Here is a 14,929-nt window from a genome sequence, read left to right on the forward strand (position 1 = left end):
TTTAACCATACCAAGTTCTCCCTCCATAGAAACCCCTCAAAACATCCCTCCTAAACCTCAATCCTCTGACCTTGGGGGCAGCAAGAGGTTGTTTCATATTGATGCAAAACTTTTTTCTTTTTCTTTTGATGGGGGGAGGTCTGATTCGTATGCTATACATAAGACACATTGGAATGTTAAGAGCTCTATATGGGTTGGACGTAGGGGCATGGAGTGGATACTTTCTTGTCTTGAAGATATACGAGATTGGGTGCCTGGCCATGTTTTACTTTGTAAGAGATTCAGGGAAAATGGGAAGTTGTTAAGAGTTTTGTGGGAGATCTAACAAAGCTGGTCTTTTTGTTGTTATTGCGGTATATTTTGGAGGGTCTAGGAGAGGTTGTATAATGATACCGGCAAGCTCTAATAGAGCTGGTTGGTCTTTGTTTCAGAAAGAGCTAAGGGATTTTTGCTCTGGTGCCAAACCGGTATCTATGGCCAAAGTGTCAGTAAATAATGGGGGTGGAGGTGGTTAGCTTGCTGGTGGTGGCCGGAGTGGGAAGAGTATGTCTGTTTATGGTAATCAGCAGAAGATCAGGAATTTGGAAAAAAAATGGAACTAAATGGGGGCAGAACGTGATTCATGCAGCTTTATATGGCAGATCCATGTGGGCATTTAAGTTTACGTTGACTCCTGCTTTTTTGGCTTTGAGGGTGTGCAAGCCTGAGGGAGGAAGACGTGTTGTCACTTTTCTGGGTGCTAAGGAGATTAGCTGGCCCAAGGATTTAAGTGGTGGGCTAGAAGCCATACAACAAACTTGTGGGCTTGATGAAGCCTAACCTGTGGTGCAAGTGCCTTCACTTAAGAAGGGCAGTTTGGTCAAGCCCAGATTTTTACAAGTGAAGTCTGATGCTCAGTCAACATGGGTAATGGGCGAGAGTTCGAGAGGAAGAACGAGTGGGGATTCCGAGTCACCGGAGAGCGCAACAGTGCTGGATCTGGATCTCAGTGCCTCTGCTGTCAATGCCGACCTTGTTCATGGTGCCTCGGTGGTCTCACCGTCAGTTAGCTTGGAGGGAGCTAATCCCGATGTAGCGGTAAGTGCGATGGTGGCTTCCAAGCATGGGTTCATCGGAGAGGCTGTGATCTGTAGGGGGACGGAGGTCGAAAATTAGACTTCGTTGGATGGTGACTTCAGTGTAGGGATGTTGGCGAGGCCGATGGGGCCTGGGAAGGCTGTCTTTCTGTCTCAACAACATCAGGGTGCTACCTAAAATCAATTTTCTCCTCTATTGGGTTTGGGTAGCAAGAAGAGCTTTTGTTTTCGGGAGAGAGAGAATTCCACGGAGGTATCAGGTAAGAAGGGAGAAAAATGGAGCAATACGTTGAGCCATTTGGATGGGGATGAGCTAGCACAGGATGGGGATGAGCTGGCACAGGATGGGTCTGAGCACTTTCCTGCTTCTGTGGAAGCACAGTGAAGCAAATCCTAGTGGTTTGTGCCACGGGGAGGAAGACAGTGACTTGTTGGAGTGTTCACCTTTATCTAAATGGGATCCCAATGAGCAAAAGGAGTTGGATGTGATCCAGGAAGCTGATGAGGGAGAGTTTTGGGGGTCAGAGGTGAAAACTTTGAAATGGGTATGTAGCCTGATGAAAAGTTTGTATAATTGTGGGTTTTCCCATTGTTAAGCATGAAGATCAATGTTTGGCTTTGTTTCGTCTTCTTGAACAAGACTGCATTGATGTTGTAAATGTTGGGAATTCTAAAGAAATTGTGAACTCAAGGTAGAAAGGGCTTAGGGAACTTAAAGGCTTGATTTCGTCAATTAATTATGACGAGTAGCATCTAAGGGGAGGAACAGAGATTCCTCAGCGGGTACGGGGGTGCTTTCCATTGTTAAATGAGTTTACGGCTTCTTTCTTGAAATGTTAGGGGATTAAACAGTCCTTAGAAGCGAGAAGTTTGTAAAAATCTTCTCAAGGAGTGGAAGTGTGATATTGTTTGCTTTTAAGAAACTAAGCTGGCTTCTTCAAACTCTTCTGTTGTTCAAAGCCTTTGGGGTAGTCCGTTCCTAGACTGGGTAGCTCTAGATACAATCAACACTGCAGGGGGGTGTTATTGGTTTGGGACGAGAGTTTATGAAAAAGTGGAATGTGCTTTTGGTCAATTTTCTGTTAATGTTTTATTGAAGGGGGTTGTAGATGATTTTGTATGGGCTTGTTCAGGAGAGTATGGCCCTAATGATGATAGTCAGCGGGGTTCTCTGTGGGAGGAGCTCACAAGGATGCGCGCTAGGTGGAATACGGCATGGTGTGTGATTGGGGATTTCAATATCATTTGATATCCGAGTGAAAGATTTGGTTGTGAAGCCTTTAGCTCGGCTATGCTTGCTTTTTCTGACTTCATTGAGGCTAACTACCTTGTGGACTTGCCTCTTGAAGGGGCATCATTTACTTGCTTTAGAGATTCAGGGATGGATTGTATGCCAAGGATTGATAGAACCTGGGCATCGGTGGATTGGGTAGATCATTTTGGAATCGTGTCTCAAAGGGTACTCCCTCGTGTAGTCTCGGATCATTGCCCTCTTTTGGTGGTGGCCGGTAGTGTTAATCAAGGTCGAAGAGCCTTTAAGTTTGAGAATATATGGTTGCATGAAGAGGGTTTTGTAGAGAGGGTTCGGCATTGGTGGAATGGGTATTGCTTTGCGGGGTCTCCAAGCTTTATTTTGGCTCGTAAATTAAAAGCTCTCAAAGAAGACTTGAAAAAGTGGAATAAGGAGGTTTTTGGGGATTTGGCCTTTAGGAAGAAATGCCTTTTATTTGAATTGTTGGGTTTGGATGCTAGGGAGGACTTGTCAGGTCTTTCTCAGGAGGATCAAACTAGGCAAATTCAAATTAAAAGTGAGATTGCTCATCTTGCCTCTTTGGAGGAGATCTCTTGGAGTCAAAAGTCTTGGATATTATTTGTGAAGGAGGGGGACAATAATACTCGCTTTTTTCATCGGGTTGCAAACTCCCATAGAAGAACTAACCATATCCGGGGTATATAGGTGGATCGTGTTCTTTATGAGGATGAGGAAGAGGAAGAGGAAGAGGTGCGGTCTAAGGTGGTTCAGTTTTATCATAGTTTGTATACTAAGTCAAATACCTGGCACCCTTGTATCGATGGTTTAGAGTTTGCTAGAATTGAGGAGGATGAGCGGCTTGCTCTAGAGAGGGATTTTTCTAAGGAGGAAGTGGTAAAGGTGCTTTAAGAGATGGAGGGTGATAAAGCCCCAGGTCCTGATGGTTTCACTATGGCATTTTTTCAAAAATGCTGGAGGGTAGTGGAAACATATGTTATGACATTTTTTGATCATTTCCATATGAGCTCAGAGTTTGAACGGTCTCTGAATGCTTTTTTCCTATCTTTGATTCCCAAGAAAAATAATGCATTGAATATCAAAGATTTTTGGCCTATCAACTTAGTGTGCAGTGTGTATAAGCTATTGTCTAAAGTGTTAGCTAACAGTTTGAGGTTGGTGTTGGATAAACTCATTTCGGATTTGTAGAATTCTTTTGTTGGAGGCAGGTAGATTTTGGACTCGGTGCTTATTGCTAATGAATGTTTAGACAGTAGACTGAAGTGTCGTGCTCTAGGGGTGGTGTGTAAGTTAGACATTGAGAAAACTTATGATCATGTGAATTGAGACACTTTGTTTTATCTGTTGGACATGATGGGTTTTGGGGGTAGATGGAGGAGATGGTTGAAGACTTGTGTCACTACTATTTGCTTCTTAGTTTTGGTTAATGAATCTTCGGCTGGCTTCTTTGGTTGCTTTAGAGGTCTAAGATAAGGTGATCCTTTGTCTCCCCTTGTGTTTCTTTTGATTATGGAGGTTTTAAGTCGTATTCTGAAGAGAACTAAGGAAGGTGGCCTCATTTAGGGCTTTCATTTGGGTCCTAATCATTCAATTGGTATTCGCATTTCTCACCTTTAATTTGTTGATGGTACTATTCTTTTTTGTGAAGGCTCTAGAGAGCAAATCTTTTCCGTTAAGCTGGTTTTGACTTGTTTTCAAGCTTTTACTGGTTTGAAGGTGAATGTGGGAAAAAGTGAAATTGCCCCTATTGGGGAGGTGAGCAATATTTAGACTTTGGCTAATATTCTTCAATGCAAGGTGGGCAATTTGCCTATGACTTACTTGGGTATGCCATTGGGAACCTTGTTTAAAACAGCCTCGATTTGGAATCTGATTCTTGCGAGGATCAAAAAGAAGCTTTCAGGCTGGAAGCGGCTTTACTTGTCAAAGGGTGGTAGACTCACTTTGTTGAAAAGTACCCCCTCACGCCTTCTGACTTATTACCTTTCCCTTTTTACTATTCCTAAAGCTATGGCGACTAGATTGGAACGTATTCAGAGGATTTTTTTGTGGGTTCTTCAGTTAAGTGTTTCAAATATCTATTGGTGGCTTGGGAAAAGGTTTGTTTACCGCGTGAATTGGGTGGATTGGGAATTCGGAACTTGGTGTCCTTTAATCAGGTCCTATTAGGGAAATGGCTTTGGAGGTATGGCCATGAAATCACTCATCTATGGCGGAGGGTCATAGTCATGAAATATGGGGAGGGGAAAGGGGGTTGGTGCACAAGAGTTTGCAGAAGGGCTCATGGTTGTGGTTTATGGCGGAGTATTAGTGAAGGGTGGGAAAATTTCGCTAAGCATTTGTCTTTTGTGGTGGGGGAAGGTTCTCGTATTCTTTTTTGGTATGATAAATGGACTGAGGATGTTCCTCTTGAAATTCTTTATCCTTAGCTATTTTTGTGTTCAGCCAATAAAGATGCTTGTATTTCTGAAGTGTTAAGCATTCCAGTGGGTGATAATGACAGAGTGTGGAGTTTAAGATTTTATAGGGAATTTAATGATTGGGAGTTAGCAGCTTCATACTCTCTTCTTCATCTCATCCAAACTCGGATTCCTAGGGGTGAATGGTGTGACAAGCTTTGTTGGGGTCTTAATGGAAGTGGGAAGTTTGACATTTGTTCTTTTTATCATAAGATTCGAAATGCAGCTCCTTCCACTTTCCCCCGGAAGGGCATTTGGAAAGTCAAGGTTCCTAAAAGGGTGGCATTTTTTATGTGGACAGTAGTTCATAGTCAGATTCTAACTTTGGATAACCTTATGCTTCATGGTTGCCCTTTGGCGAATCGTTGTTGTATGTGCTGTTGTAATGTGGAATCTGTGAATCATCTATTACTTTTCTGTCCGATAGCTCATTCTTTGTGGACGTATATGCTTTGGTTGTTTGGGATCAATTGGGTCATGCCAAGTTCAGTAGGGGACTTATTATTTTGTTGGTATCATTGGCTTGGGAAGCATAGTTCCGATATTTGGAATTTGGTCCCCAGTTGTTTAATGTGGACTAGTTGGACTGAACGGAATCGGCATTCTTTTGAGGATAAGGGGAAAACTGTGGTTCAGTTATTAGACTTATGCCAAAGGACCCTCTTTGATTGGTCTCGGTGTTGGGGTCTCTCAGAATGTTTTACCATTGTGGATTTCCTTTCGTCTATTAGAATAGCTTAGTGGCTGTTTGTGGCTGCTTGTTTCTTTTTGTTCACTACCGTGAACTCCTTGTATTTTCTTGCTTTTTCTTCTTTTTTAATAATATTTTCTTCTTACTTATCAAAAAAAAAAAATTGTTAAAAGGATTTCCTTCTTTGACTTGAATTCTATTTTGCCAAATAAAATCCAAAGTGTGCTTTTAAAGAGAACTTTCTTGCCGCTGAAGCCATGATATGCTAAATATGGATTTCATTGTTCCGAAGTTTAATATTTTCAACCATTTATTTTCTTTCTATTCTGGCTTTTCTACCAAAAACAATTAGGTCTGGATAGAAAACGTAAGAAAATGCATCTCAGAGAAACATCCTGCTGCAATCGAGGTTGATATCCTCTACAAGTTAAAGTCACAGGTGATTTGATTTTCTATATATTTTGCAATTGCTATATCTGGTTTTTGTCAATGTCTCCGGTTTCTAATTTTTTGTAGCCTAATATTATGATATTAAATGTAATGTCAAACAGATTTCTGAGCTTCAAGTTGAACTCCCAGAGACAGACATGCTTCTAGACCTATTAAGGCAAGCTGAATTATGTCGTGCTCAGTGTGGTGAGATTTTGAATGGTCCTATTAATCTAAAGGTTAGTTCTTAGGTTTTTTGTTTGTTTGTTCTCTCACTCTTGTGGTTTGTAGTGTTCACTAGAGTTTAAGGGGATACCTTTTTTTTTTCAAAATGTATGCAGAATCTCGAAGTGCTTCTTCAAGAATTGAATAGTTGTACTGTTGACGTACCAGAGTTGAAGCTTCTGAGGCAATACCATAGTGATGCTGTTTTATGGATCTTCCGCTTCAATGAAGTCCTGGTGAACATTAGTGAACGGGAGGATCAGCACAATGTGGTTGATGAGTTAAATTGCATTCTCAAGGATGGAGAATCTTTAAGAATTCAAGGTTCATTCATTGGCATATGCAAGTTTTCTGTATCATTATTGTTGGAAATAATTATTATAGTTATCATTTTGTTTATTGTTTATTACTATAATAGTATGTTTGTTTTTGAACAGTTGATGAATTGCCTCTAGTTGGTGTTGAGTTGAAGAAGGCCTGTTGCAGGGAAAAAGCTCTGAAGGTAATTCAATGTTGTGGCAGTGTCTGGCAGATTGAATATTATTATATGTTTTGATCTCATAAACCCTTGTCTTCAGGGTCTTCTTCTCCCTCTCTTTTGTTCATGAACTTCATGGTTTCAAATTTCATGATTACTAAATGAATATTCTACACTACTTGGGTTTGTTGATAACAGGCACGTCATATGAAAATGTCTCTGGACTTCATTCAGCAACTGACGATGGAGGCTTCTGTGTATGCTTCTTACCTCGATGCCTGTGACCCCTCTCAAACTAACAGTTTCAAAGGTTTTTGCTTTATATTTGCATCAAAGTTTCCTGTTCCAATTTTGCTTTTTTTTTTTTTTTTTTTTTTTTGGGTTTCAGGCTTGAGATTGAGGTAGAGAAATTATTTGTTGATATGACTGGAATACTTGCTGTTGCCATGCATTGGGAAGAAAGAGCAAAAGATATTCTTGCACATGAGGCTCTGTTGTGTGACTTCGAGGATGCCATAAGGTATTTAATGTGCTTTTCCAGTTCATTCGTACTTTTTATGGTTGGTTTTTCTTGCTGGCTACAGTAGTTGACTATAGATTTTTTTAGGGCTTCGGAAGACATATTTGTGGTTCTACCTTCTCTTAATGATGTCAAAGATGCGGTGTTAATAGCCAAGTCATGGTTAAAGAAGTCAAAGCCCTTTTTAAAGTCAGCTTTGTCTGTAGCTCCTGCCTCAAGCTCTTTGCTAGAATTTGAGGTGTTGAAGGTTCTTGCTCTCTCCTGCATATGACTTATTTGCCAAAAATTGAACCATATATATGATGAGATGCTCTATATTTTGCAGGAGTTGGTTTCTCAGTCAAAGCATCTGAAGATATCTTTGGATGAAAGAAGGGTGCTAGAAACATTTTTGAAGAAGTGTGAGGAGTGGGTGTGTGACGCATGTTCTCTACTGCAAGATGTCGGACGCATATTGAATATGTGTAATATTGGTGATGGAATAGGCAACTGTGTTATTTCCAAAATGGAATGTATGGTTTCTAAAGTGGAATCCACCTTGAAAAGTGGTTTATCTCTTGGTTTTGACTTCTGTGAGATTCCGGATCTTCAAGATGCATGCTCTACACTTCAATGGTGCAAGAAGGCCCTTTCTTTCTGCTCTGGTGCTCCTGCTTTTGAGGTAATATTTTTAAAACTAATTAACATGGATGTATAAATGTTGATGCTTTTAATTTTTGTTTGCACTTGTTGTTTTATTTTCTCAGAACTTTGACAATTATGGCGAAGCATGTGCTACTTTCCATTTGCAATTATTATTATTATTATTTTTTGTTACAGAGTAATTAGAAAAGTATAGAAGTTTGCATATTAAAGTGTTATTTGTTTAAATATGTGAAGGATTACTCTTAAGAGAGTAGAAAGTAGGAAGGAGAATGGAGGGAGAGTGAGAGATTGCAGAAAAGGTTTAGGGCTCAGTCAATCAGTTCCTCAGCACATCTATTTTTGAGCAATCTAACAAGATTATAAAAATAGCCTCATAAAATACTAAGTGAATATAGTAATAATAATATTAATAAAAAAAAAAAACAAGAGTAACGCTAACACTCCCATAATGCTGGAGCATACAGATAAAACATGCTTAGCTTGAAAAATTATTGCTGAGAAGAGATACAATCTAACAACTTTGTGAAAATATCACCTAGTTGATCATCTGAACCAATATAGGGAGTGACAATTTGTTTCCGCATTAATAAATCTCGAATAAAGTGACAGTCAACCTCAATATGTTTGGTAAGCTCATGGAAAACATGATTGTTAGTGATAAAGATAGCAACCAGATCGTCACAAGACTGTTGCATAGGAGTAGGAACATCAACACCCAAGTCATGAAGGATAGAGTGAACCAATAACGTTCTACTTTTTGGGGAACAATGGGGGAATGGACCTCAAAGCTGGGTAGGGGAGTTCATGGGTGTGGTTTGTGGAGAAGTATTCGCATGGGATGGAATGATTTCAGCAAAATTGTCAGTTTGTTGTTGGGTTGGGGAATAGAGTGAGGTTTTGGCAGGATGGATGGTATGGGGATCAACATTTTCACTTGGTTTTTCCAAGGCTGTATGGTATTGCCATTGATAAGGAGGTTTTTGTTGAAGCTTCTTTGCCTAGGCAGGGGGCGGAGGAGAAAAGAATTTGGGATGTTCGTTTTAGTAGATTTTTTAATGATTGGGAGATGGATGAAGGGCTGCAGTTTCTTCATATATTGGGTGCCAATACCCCTCCTATGGATGTTGGAGACCGGATGAGATGGAAATTGAAGCCTAATGGGGCTTTTGACATCCGGTCGTATTATAACAAATTAAGGGATTCTAGCTCAACTGCCTTTCCTTGGAAAGCTATTTGGAGAGTAAAGGCCCCTAAGCAAGTTTCTTTTTTGTTTGGTGTGTAGCTTGGAATAAGATCCTAATGGGAGATAATTTGAGATTGAGGAGATTGGATTTTGTGAATTGGTGCATTATGTGCCGTCATTGTGGAGAGACGGTAGACCACTTACTTCTTCATTGTGAGATGGCTTATCTGTTATGGAGCTTTGTTTTTATAACTTTTGGCTTGTTTTGGGTTATTCCTAGATTGATCCCAGACTTGCTTTTTGAATGTTGGAATTGGCTGGGGAAGCATTCATCTCAGATCTGGAACTTAGTCCCGTTGTGCATCCTATGGTGTATTTGGAAGGAACGGAATCGGAGGACTTTTGGGGATTTGGATAGCTCCAGTGATTCGTTGCTTGCTTTTTTTAGTGGAACTCTTTTCGATTGGTCTCAGGCGTGGGGACTCACGTCTAGTGATTTCCTCCCTTTTTCTTTTGTAATTTTTCAGTTGTTTGGTTTTCTCTTTTGTTTCTCTTTGTTTTCTTCTTCTTGTATTATTTGGGTTTGCTCTATGTTCTTCATGCATAGAGTAGCCCTTCGTATATATATCATATTTACTTATCAAAAAAAAGAATCCTTTTTGTACAATAGCTAGAAGTGGATAGCTTGTTAGAATGACTATAAACCCAGTTAGCATCATTAATACCTGTCATATTTAGAGAAGCAGAGGGCTTGTATGATATTCCTTGTCTCAGGGCACCTTTTAAGTAATGCAAGATACAACAAATAGCATTATAATGAAGATGTGAAGCATGATATTCTGACGAACCACCACACAACTGCATTCCTAACATAGTTTTCAATTCCATTCCATTCTTGTCATGTGAACACAAATATATCATTCCAGTCACCAAACTGGTACACATAACCTCCCTATTCCACTTCGGCTCAAATTCTAGTATTTTCCCAATAGAATAAGATGGGGATTGAAATGCAATGTGGTGTTTGATGGTCGTTATTACTACATTGTTTTGTGAGCTCCAAGGGATATATACTTTCCATGGATAGGTATCTGGTGTGCCAAAGCTTTGAAGCAGATCACTTTCTTCATGTGGACAACATCTTGGGGGAAGTTTTTGGCTAATGATAACCTTAAGAAGGAAGGAATCACTCTAGTAGATCAGTGTTGTATGTGCAGGTGCAATGCGGAGTTGAGGGATCACTTGTTACTTCATTGTGATCTTGCTTGTGCTTTGTGGAGCTATTTCTTTTGTGTGTTTGGGGTTCATTGGGTGATGCCAAATGGAGTGATTAACCTCATGTGATGCAGTCCACAGTAACCAATGACTGCTGGAACTGCTTTAGAGCAAAGCAAAACAGGAGAATAGAAAGAGTAGATGAAGAGACAAACCCAAAATAGGGCTGTAGAGAATCATTTTCTAAAATAGATATATATATATATATATATATATTAATTGGTAGAAGATGCCTTTAATTAGCCCATACTTGTTATATAAATAGCACCGCTTTCTCTAGTGACAGCTTTCATAATCATTACTCCCCCAGTTCCAAGATCATGCACTCAAAAGGTCATAAAAGATTATTGACTCAAATTAGGACATATTGACTGACTTAAATTCTACACAAACTACATCATAAAGGACTAAATAATAAACTGACCAGACTTAAAGAAAATATTATAGACATCTTTGAAAAATCAATCTAGCTGGCTTCATCATCCTGGTTGACTGGAGGAATTGGTTTGGTAAATGCTCTTCTATTGTTTGGAATTTAGTCCCTTTATGTTTGATGTGGATATTGTGGAGGGAGTGGGATTATCACACTTTGAAGACTTGGAAGTTTTGGAGATGCAATTGAAGACCTCTTTTTTTAGATTACCATGTGAATGGTCTACTGTTTTGGGTCTTAATGTTATTGGTTCCATTGTACAGGTCATAGAATCTCTTTCATTTTCTTGTATTCTTTGAATGTAATTCTTTAGGCTATCTTGTGTATATATTTTGTACATGAGGTTAATTTTTCTTGAATAAATTAAAGAAAGAAAAAATAAATAAAATATAATGAGAGTTTGGCAACTCAGATTATGTGATTTTTGGATTTTGGTGGTCATGTTGGTGTAGACGTCAAGCCTGATGTCATTGTATGGATGATGACATGAGCATACCTCTGTCATCTGACGGTGGCTTCCATATTGTTTAAACATGTGTTTGGGTTGGATTAGGATGCTTTGATACCAAGATGAGTTGTGAAAATATGAAAGCTTAGGGCTAGAGAGAGAGAGAGAGAGAGAGCGGCATCTATTGAACACGAAATTTGGCATGCATTTTAAGAATATAAAGAACATGTAATTAAATGGTAGGATTTTCAATTTATTAATCAATAAAAAAATTATTAGGTGGTGTGATGTAGTGTGCCTTCAAGAAATTAAGCTTGTGGGCATGGATAGACGGGTGGTTTGCAGCCTGTGGAGTTGTCCTTGTGTGGAGTGGGTGGCTTTGGATGCGGATTAGACGGCTGGTGGGGTTTTGATGATGTGGGATAGGAAGGTTTTAGAAAAGTTGGAGGTTATGGTGGGTTACTTTTCCGTGTCGGTTTGGTGGTAGGATGTGAGGGATGGTTTTATTTGGGCATGTTCTAGGGTTTATAGCCCAAATCATAATAATTTGAGGGGGCAGATGTGTGATGAGCTGATTGGAATTCAGCAATATTGGGATGTTCCACGGTGTTACATAGGTGATTTCAACATTGTTCGCATCCCAAGTGAACGGTTGGGTGGATCGCGTCTTACTTCGGCTATGTAGAATTTTTCTGAGTTTATTGAGGAGCTTAATTTGATAGACTTACCGTTGGAGGGAGGGAGTTATACTTGTTCTAGTGGTTTAGATCAGCCTTCGATGTCTTGGATAGATAAAGCTCTGGTTTCTCATGATCGGGAGGACCAATACCTAGATGTGAACCAGCGGGTTTTACCTCGCCTTGTTTCAGACCACTTTCCTATTTTAGTGGAGGCAGGGGAAATAATGAAGGGGAATAGTCCTTTTAGGTTTGAGAATATTTGGTTAAAGATGGATGGATTCACAGATAGGGTTCATTCTTGGTGGAATCGATATTCTTTCTTAGGTACTCCTAGTTATGTGCTTGCCAAGAAGTTGAAGGCTTTGAAAGGAGACATTATTCAGTGGAACTGTAGTGAGTTTGGAAATGTAGGTCGTCAAAAGAAAGAAGTATTGGAGGCCTTGAAATTATTAGATGCTAAGGATGGAGAGTTTGGCCTTTTTGAAGTGGAGATAAGTGAGAGGGTTGTGGTGAGATCTCAAAGAGAACCTTCTTTCTTTGGAAGAAATCTCATGGAGATAGAAATCAAGTATGCTTTGCATTAAGGAAGGAGACAACAATACTAAATTCTTCCACAAGATAGCTAATTCTCATAGATGGTATAATCATCTCAGTATGTTGGAGGTAGATGGGGTTATTATGAGGAAGAATCAAAGGTGGCGGACTAAGTAGTACAATTTTATAAAAAATTGTATAAGGAGATAGAGGAGTGGAGGCCTTTTGTGGAAGGCTTGGAGTTTGATCAGATTGAGGGTTTGGAGAGGGAATGGCTTGAACGGATTTGAAAAGGAGGAGATTCTTCGAGTTGTCAAAGAGCTAGAAGGAGATAAAGCTCCAGGTTTTGATGGTTTCTCTATGGTCTTCTACCACCATTGTTGGATAGTTGTGGAAAGTAATGTTTTAACGTTTGAAGAGTTTTATCAACATAGTAAGTTTGAAAAATCTCTTAATGCAACTTTCATAGCTTTAATCCCTAAGAAGAATGGTGCCTCCAATATCTGAGACTTTAGACCTATTAGCTTGGTAGGAAGTGTGTATAAGATCTTGGCTAAGGTTTTGGCAAATTGCTTGAAAGATGTATTGGATCAGCTAATATCTAAATCTCAGAATAGTTTTGTGGGTGGTAAACAAATACTTGATTCAGTTCTTATTGTTAATGAGTGTGTTGATAATCGGATGAAGAGTAAGATTTCGGGGTCATTTGTAAGCTGGATATTGAGAAAGTCTATGATCATGTGAATTGGGAGGCACTTCTAAATTTGCTAAAGAGAATGGGATTTGGGGTGAAGTGGTGTAGGTGGATCCGTACTTTTATATCTATAGTTCAATTCTTTGTCTTGGTTAATGGGTCTCTAGCTGACTTTTTTGGAAGCTCGAGGGGATTGAGACAAGGGGACTAGCTATTTCCTATGTTGTTTTTGGTTATGATGGAGGTTTTCAGTAGCATGATGAAAAGAGTTGAAGATGTTGGTTTGCTTCATGGTTTTAAGGCTGATGGTAGGTAGGGTGGAGGGGAATTTGTATCGCATCTTTTGTTCGCGGATGAAACGATTCTATTTTCTGATGCAGATTTGGAGCAGATTTTACATGTTTGGATGCTACTACTTTGTTTCCAGGTTGTGACAGGATTAAAGGTTAATGTTTTGAAGATTGAGATGGTTCTCATTGGGGAGGTTCATAATGTCCATGCCTTGGCAGAGATTTTGGGTTGTAGGATTGGGTCTTTGCCTATGACCTATCTTGGTACGCCATTGGGAGCCTCCCACAAGTCCACTACTATTTGGAACCCTATATTGGAGAAAATTGAGGGTAAATTGGCTGGGTGGAAGAAGTATTTGTCAAAAGGTGGACGACTGACGTTGCTTAAGAGCACGTTATCTAGCCTTCCTACTTATTTTTTTTTATCTCTTTTCACTATCCCTACACATGTGACCAATAAAATTGAGAAGTTGCAAAGGGATTTCTTGTAGGGGAATTCCAAGACACATTTTGTGGGGTGGGATAAGGTGTGTGCACCTATGGAAAATAGTGGGTTAGGAGTAAGAAAATTAACTACTTTTAATAAAGTCTTACTAGGGAAATAGTTATGGCGGTTTAGGGTTGAGAAGACAAGGCTTTGGAGAAGAGTTGTAGCTTTGAAGTTTGGGGTGGGAGGGGGGGGGATGGACTTCCAAGCTAGGTAGAGGTGTACATGGGTGTGGTTTGTAGAGAAGTTTCGGATGGGTTGGGAGGTTTTCAGCAAAAATATTCAATTTGAGGTAGGGGTGGGGATAGAGTGAAGTTTTGGACAGATCGGTGGCGTGGGGATTCACCACTCCAACTGACCTTTCTGGCTATGTTTGGGATTGCTTCCAATAAAGCAAGCCTCTATGGTCTCTTGTCTTGAATGGTTGGGGATAGAGGAACGGAGAAGTTGGGATGTTCGTTTCATTCGGAGACCAAATGATTGGGAGATGGGTGTTGTGGATGAATTTCTTCATACTTTGAGTTTTAATTTACCTCCAACTAAGACTGGAGACCGTATGAGATGTAAGTTGACGAAGAATGGAGATTTTGATATCTGCTCGTTTTATAATAAACTACGAGGTCCCTTGCCCGTTATCTTTCCTTGGAAAGGTATTTGGAAGGTTAAGGCTCCTCGACGTGTTTCTTTCTTTGTTTGGACCGCCATTTGGGACAAGATTCTTACAAGTGACAATCTGCGGGGTAGAGGGTTTGATTTTGTTGACTGGTGCATTATGTGTCGTTGTAATGAGGAGACGGTGGATCATTTGTTACTTCATTGTGGACAAACTTATCGGTTGTGGAGTTTAGTTTTTAGATCTTTTGAGATTTCATGGGTCTTGCCAAAATCGATTGCAGATACTCTTTTTGGTTGGTGGAATTGGTTGGGAAAGCATTCGTCTAGCATTTGGAATTTGGTTTCGTTGTGCTTAATGTGGTGTACTTCGAGGGAGCGAAATTGGTGGACGTTTGAGGACATGGAAAGCACTGATGACCAGTTACTTGCTTCTTTTAGTGGCCCCCTTTTCAACTGGTCTAGGGCTTGAGAACTCATCTCTAGTGATTCTCTCTCTA

General features: G+C 39.8%; 1 protein-coding gene across 2 annotated transcripts in view; it reads left to right on the forward strand.

Annotated features, from left to right (window-relative positions):
- Window positions 1-14,929, forward strand: part of LOC142611817 (lysine-specific demethylase JMJ17) — a 38,628-nt gene that overhangs the window by 14,255 nt on the left and 9,444 nt on the right. For both annotated transcript variants that reach the window (XM_075783960.1, XM_075783961.1), the window contains exons 14-21: window positions 5,849-5,935; window positions 6,048-6,164; window positions 6,267-6,474; window positions 6,588-6,652; window positions 6,827-6,885; window positions 7,017-7,148; window positions 7,236-7,395; window positions 7,474-7,809. In XM_075783960.1, the coding sequence (XP_075640075.1) occupies window positions 5,849-5,935; window positions 6,048-6,164; window positions 6,267-6,474; window positions 6,588-6,652; window positions 6,827-6,885; window positions 7,017-7,148; window positions 7,236-7,395; window positions 7,474-7,809 (1,164 nt within the window). The remainder of the gene's footprint in view (window positions 1-5,848; window positions 5,936-6,047; window positions 6,165-6,266; window positions 6,475-6,587; window positions 6,653-6,826; window positions 6,886-7,016; window positions 7,149-7,235; window positions 7,396-7,473; window positions 7,810-14,929) is intronic.

This window comes from Castanea sativa, chromosome 10 (genome assembly GCF_040712315.1).
Source record: "Castanea sativa cultivar Marrone di Chiusa Pesio chromosome 10, ASM4071231v1".
In the NCBI taxonomy this organism is placed as follows: Eukaryota; Viridiplantae; Streptophyta; class Magnoliopsida; order Fagales; family Fagaceae; genus Castanea; species Castanea sativa.